This window comes from Hakea prostrata, chromosome 8 (genome assembly GCF_041222555.1).
Source record: "Hakea prostrata isolate BN-2017 chromosome 8, UWA_Hpros_2, whole genome shotgun sequence".
Taxonomy (NCBI): domain Eukaryota; kingdom Viridiplantae; phylum Streptophyta; class Magnoliopsida; order Proteales; family Proteaceae; genus Hakea; species Hakea prostrata.
The window spans coordinates 12,677,292-12,683,291 of NC_142607.1; the positions used below are offsets into that span (position 1 = coordinate 12,677,292).

The 6,000-nt window shown below is 40.7% G+C and overlaps 1 protein-coding gene across 1 annotated transcript; it reads right to left on the minus strand.

Annotated features, from left to right (window-relative positions):
• Window positions 1-2,703: 2,703 nt before the first annotated feature.
• On the minus strand, window positions 2,704-5,464 carry LOC149006991 (polygalacturonase non-catalytic subunit AroGP2-like). The gene has a single exon (XM_089166801.1). The coding sequence runs from the start codon at window positions 5,088-5,090 to the stop codon at window positions 3,180-3,182; it is 1,911 nt and encodes a 636-aa protein (XP_089022927.1). The 5' UTR covers window positions 5,091-5,464; the 3' UTR covers window positions 2,704-3,179.
• Window positions 5,465-6,000: the final 536 nt, after the last annotated feature.

Here is a 6,000-nt window from a genome sequence, read left to right on the forward strand (position 1 = left end):
TGATTCATAACCAATCATATGAAGGAAAAACTTTCTCTTTCATTTTGTTGGGATTCTTTATTTGCTGCAGCAGCTGCAGCCAGCTGTGAACCCTCAAAATTTTGCGACCTGCACAGAAATAATCGGACAATGTCAAATAAACTGGCGACATTGTGTTGTAAATACGACTCTCGTTTTATATTCAAGGATTTAATATTTTATAAATTTACAAATTTACAAAAGGAGCCCCTTGACTCTACCCGACGCTAATCCATATATACACAAGCCCTAGTTGGAGATTAGCATTTGTTGAGTTCGATTCCTAAGATTCTCCCATACCCTAGTCGGAGGTTAGACCATGGCGACTCATTTTCTTTCAAGAATTAATGCATTCGGTGAGCTCCTCTTTCGGTTTGCAGCTCTACATCAGCTTGTATTCAATTATATGATTATCTACCTAAGCATATAAAAAACCAACTAGTTTGGATATATAAAAATTCTGCTAAGGAAAACTAATACCACTCAAGATACAGTGATATCTAAAAGGATATTTTTTAACTGATATACATTGTTCAAGTGTGTCAATGAGTTGAGAAATTATATCCTTTGGTTGAAACCACAAAATGATGATACTGATCATCCAAACAGGAACCAAACCATATGTACAGACTTTGAAGCCCAAAAAGATGCACAGATGGAGACACATGAAAAGCACGGCGATACAGTAAAGACAATCATGCTTTCATTTCTACTGTTCTCAGTCGCACTTGAGCAGCCTCACTCATCTTTCTCTAGAATCATTATAATGCAGAAGCAGCTTTGATTTCATCTGCTTTCAAGTTTCAATCCCTTCAAAATTCTCATGAGTTTATTTATGTCTATATAACACATGCCTTGTTGGAGGGAACACTTAAGGTACATTATAATGCCGAAGCAGCTTTGATTTCATCTGCTTTCAAGTTTTAATCCCTTCAAAACTCTCTTGAGTTTATTTTTGTCTATACTAACACATGGCTTGTTGGAGGGAACAATTAAGGTACGTATGAAGGTCACATCAATAGCCTAAATAAACCACTATAAGTCTCTAGGGAATGAGAACCTAAAAGGATCCAGAAAATAACTGAACACAAGCAAAAAATTACAGAAGTAATTTATATAGGTCAACAAAATAATTTATTTCCATGTTGTAAACAGTCAAGCAACTTCAATGGACAAATAAATGAAAAAAACAAATAAATAACACAACACAGAATTACAGGAAAGATATCCCAATAATTCAGATTATTCTCTGTGAGATCTAGGATACCCTGGTGGCTCAGAGAAGCCTTGCCCGAAAACTATTTTACAAAAGCCATGAAAAACAGGTGGTTGTTAATTCTTAAGTTCTGATTATGCCATCATCTTTTGTCTCCGTCCCCATGCATGATAGATATCTTCTATTAGTACAGTGGCTTTACATAATTCTTCTATGCACATTGATTGATATATATCTCTTGTGATTCACCCCAAAAACAAAATTTAATTCATCCAATAAATATATATATCTTGTGGTCCTTGGTTTTGATTCTCTGCATCCACTAAGTAAATGCATGAAAGCAATGGTCCAATGTTGGTTTGCTTTATGATTAAGGGAAGGAATGTATAAATGGGTTTGGCTGAAAGTTGCTGTACTTTATTACATACAGTAGGGCATGGGAACCCTATAGTGCCTTACCTATCTGAATAGAGGACCAAGTTATCTTCAAAATAAACGAGAAGGAATTGGTTACACATTTCATCATTCTATAATTAAAGCGTTTGGTTCATATTCCTTGAAATCTCCATATAGAGTGACTGTCAATCCCTATATAGTAGATCTTCCAAAAATAAACAATAAACCTCATAAAGTGATCTTCTATCAGGTCTCTACTTCATATGATATATATTTGTGTATTACAGCTAGCCCTCTGCCCCTCTGTCTTGATTACCGTATGGTATGATATTATCTTCATATATTATAAACAACTAAAAGTTAGAGAGTTTGAATCTAAAAGTTTTTCTATATGAAATATGAAGAATCATAAAATGGGGAAAGGTTGAGCATTTGGAAGAAAAGAAAAAATTAGGTCCACAAATGCCATGATTTATAACAAGAAAAAGTTTCTTTTTCATTTTGCTGGAATTTTTATTTGTTGCAGCAGCTGCAGCCAGCACCGAATCTGATTGGAATAGTATTGATAAAAAAAAGAAAATACTACCTTGTATTTCCATACTAATGTTAGATAGGATAAAAGTAGGAAGGGATATATACAACAACAATTCACGTATATGCACATTTATTTCTCATGTTCTTCTCATGGTTTCGCTACCAACAAGCACAACAGAACCATCGGGGGTGGTGGTCTAGTGGTCCCAAGCTCACTCCCAAGTGGTTTGGTAAACCTCATGTCCCAAGTTCGAATCCCCTCTGCTCCTCTGTTTCTTGCATTGGACAGTTGTGTGCTATTTGGCCTGGGCATGAGTGCTACCGGCTTCTGTGGACTATACTAGGCCTCCGGTGGGGCTCCGATGACGGGGTCAGTGCTTGCGCTGGTAGTGCACAGGGCTAATGCTTGCATGGGTCGCACTCGATAAAAAGTCCGAACATTGCGTAGCGGGCGGCGCTAGGTCGCCACTATTGCATCCCCTCTTTTATTTACCCAAAAAAAAAACTAAGCACAAAAGAGTTACAGGATCCAAGCATTTCAGCGTCAAAACCTCATTTCCATCTATTTTTTCACCCATTGATGTATTTTGGACCATGGGTTTGTCAGTAGGTCAAGTGAGGAGAAAGGCATGCGTGACGTGGCGACGTGGCGTGGCGCATCAATCTTCAATCATAACCACCACGTGTTTTTTTGACTTTTTACCCACATCAGGCAAGCGCGTCGGCATGGGTCATGGCCCTGTCAAATTCTCAAAAATGGGGTTGGGCCCCGATTCTAGGCCCATGTGCTCAACTTTCAGCCTTACCCACATGGTTTAGGGGATTTTTTTCAAACCCATTTTCTGACTTCTCTTCCGGTAGGTAGGAGACTAGAAACACACATGGGGTGTGGGGGTGGGATTTTATTCCATTAAATAAAATAGAAACAAAAAAAAAAAAAAAAAGACAGGTGGAGTTTAAATAGATTAACAGGTAAGAGCCAATGCTGAGTTGGACTTGGACCGAGATGGATCAATCAATCAGCAGTAGTCCACGTCATATCGTTCTCGAAGATCCAATGGCAGACTTCAATTCGTCCAGGCTTGGAGCCCAAAGCCAGAAAGGCTCCATGGGTTGCGCTCCAAGCTGACGTGTCAAGGTGACAGATGGCAACTCCGTGATTGATGTTCGCTTTTGTCTTTGGGTCCAAGATATCCGCTTCGTATACCCGAACCTTCGGTACCGAGTGACAGTAATACACCATGTAAGGAAACAAGCTCTGGTGACACGACACCGATTTCGTGATTCTTCCACCGTTGATTGGTTTGACCGTTCCGATCATCACATCATTCTTTGACCCATTCACCGACACCGTACTCCGCACCACCACGTTTCGGCCTAGCACCGATACGGCAAAATCAATCATGTCTTCCACCGATTCCACGCACCTCTTTGTCTCTCCTCTGCTCGCCTTCCTCTCGCAATCTTCTAGCGTGTCCTGCAAGATTTTAGCCATGCTCGAGTTATCTCCTGCGTGGAAGATCGTTTTCAGTTTCGAAACTCCAGAAGTAGAGAATGGAAGTTTCGATGCGATGGAACGGGGAAGGAATGATCTTCTTGGCATCTTGTCTCTTATGTCTGGCATTGGCATTATACTTCCCTGTTTCAGATTCGATTCTCTGAAGAATTTCCCAGGCTCCACCCACTTGTTTGCTGCAATTCTCATCTTACTCTCAGAAGAAGCAGCTTCTGCTCCTGGTTTTCTGTAACTGGTGAAGGTGGTACCCGTTTTGTTGTAATCTGTGAATGTGTTGTTGACGCCATAAATACTGAAACCAACTTTCTGACCAATCGCTCCCTTTCCGTAGCCCTTGAAGGTATCGGTGCCTTCGTTGAAGCTGTTTCCGTAATTAGTGAAATCCACCTTGTTCGACGTCGAGCCCTTCGCGTAGGATTGAAAGGAATCCTCTCCCACATTCGATTGGTCTCTGTAACTCGAGAAACTATCGGTACCTAAGAAACCACCTTCGCCGTAGTTTCTGAAATTGTTACTTGGGTTGTTACCGTTGTCTGCGTATGAGGTGAAGGTGTTCTCTGCAAGACCGCCGGAATCGCCGTAAGAATTGAAGTTCGAAGTCAGAACATTGGTTTCGTTGCCGTAGCTGGTGAAGGTGGTTGGAGCACCGTTAGCCTTCTTGCCATAATTGGAAAACGTCGCGCTTCCGGCGTTGCCGTCCTCTCCATAAGCAGTGAAACTCTTTTTCCGGCCGAAGGCGTCTGTACCATAAGTTGTGAACCTCAGGTCTGGAACATTAACACCTTCATTGTACTTCTTGAAATCGTCGGTGCCGGTGACGGCCTTAACGCCGTAGGTGTTGAAGCTCTGATCAACAACATTACCATTGGTACCGTAAGCGGAGAATTCGTCATCATGACCGCTGGAGCCTCGGCTGTATCGCCTGAAGGAATTGACTGGTATGTTAAGCTCGAGTGAGTAGTTCTTGAACGAATCAGATCCGTCAATTAGAGAGCCATAGTTGGTGAAGTTCCTATCTTCATAGTTGGCGAAGTTGACAGATGAATCGTGTTTCTCCAAACTCACCGGCAAGTCAGGAAAACAGAACAGATTGGCAGAGGAACAGAAGGATTGGAGGTTAGAGGAGAGAGCATTGGTGTCGGTGGCTAGTTTAGCAAGGGAAGAAGAATCAATGGCGTTCAAAGGAGATGCCTTGGAAAGAAGGAAAGAAGGCTTTGGTAGGTTATTGGTGATCTGTTTGTTCCAGTAACGGATCAAATATGCTTTTGCAGTGAATGGGTTTTTCCCTACCGACGATCTGGTGAAGGTCTGGCTAGTTCCAGCGGAAGAGACCTGAACTGAGGAAGATGAAAGAAAGATGATGATGAACAGAGGAAGACCCAGAAGTGTGGGTGATTTCAGCCTTGCCATTACTCAATCTCTCTCTCAGAAGAAGAAGAAGAAGAGGTGACCACTACTCACTGAGTAAGCTCTGGAGAACTCAATCAGGCTCTGAAATATGGTAGAGAATGAGAGTAGCTGGGGACTATATATTGGAGTTGTACACAGATAATTACCCAGCTGGAAAGTGTAATTGAAACAGTAACTCAGTAAGGTTTGAAATTCTGACTTCAAGATTAGTTTTTCCCAAAACTTTAGATTGTCAGAGGAAGAATGGAGACTTGAGAGTCACTGAAGTGTTCTGCTTAGCTCTGCTTATGATGCAAATGGGCGATAAAGGAGTGAGCTTCAAGCTTACCATTTGGTATTGGGAGCAAGGACTTGGGTTGTGAAATTTGGAACTGAATCCATCAATTCTCAATTTGAATTTAATAACATTAGGTTGGGAATTAATGAACTCCAGAGTCCAGCCACACAAGAAAAAAAAATAACAATAATAAAAAGAAATTTAAAAGAAAAAGTAAGTGAGATATCCTTATCTATTTAAGATATTGTGTCCTTAATCATTGAAAGCAAGTGTGGCCGTTCTCATTGGAGAAGTCATGTTCAATGAGATAGTGCATAGGACTTTATATATGGATCTTTATAGCTATAACAAGGAAAGTGTTTCATTTTCTTTCTATCCATCCATCATATTTTCAAATCCAAAAATATTCCGAACTGGCCTTTTGCTCCCTACAAAATGGATGACCTTCTCCTGGAATTGACTCCACATTGGTGTAGGGAACCACCTTGGCACATCGCTAGTCTAAGGCATCAAATATTTATGTAACTATGGAGACATGTACATATGAGATTTTTCATTATTTCACCAAAATAAAGTTGGTATGTAAAAGACTAGGGAGTGTGTGTGTGGAAGTAATGAGAATCAAATTTGGGT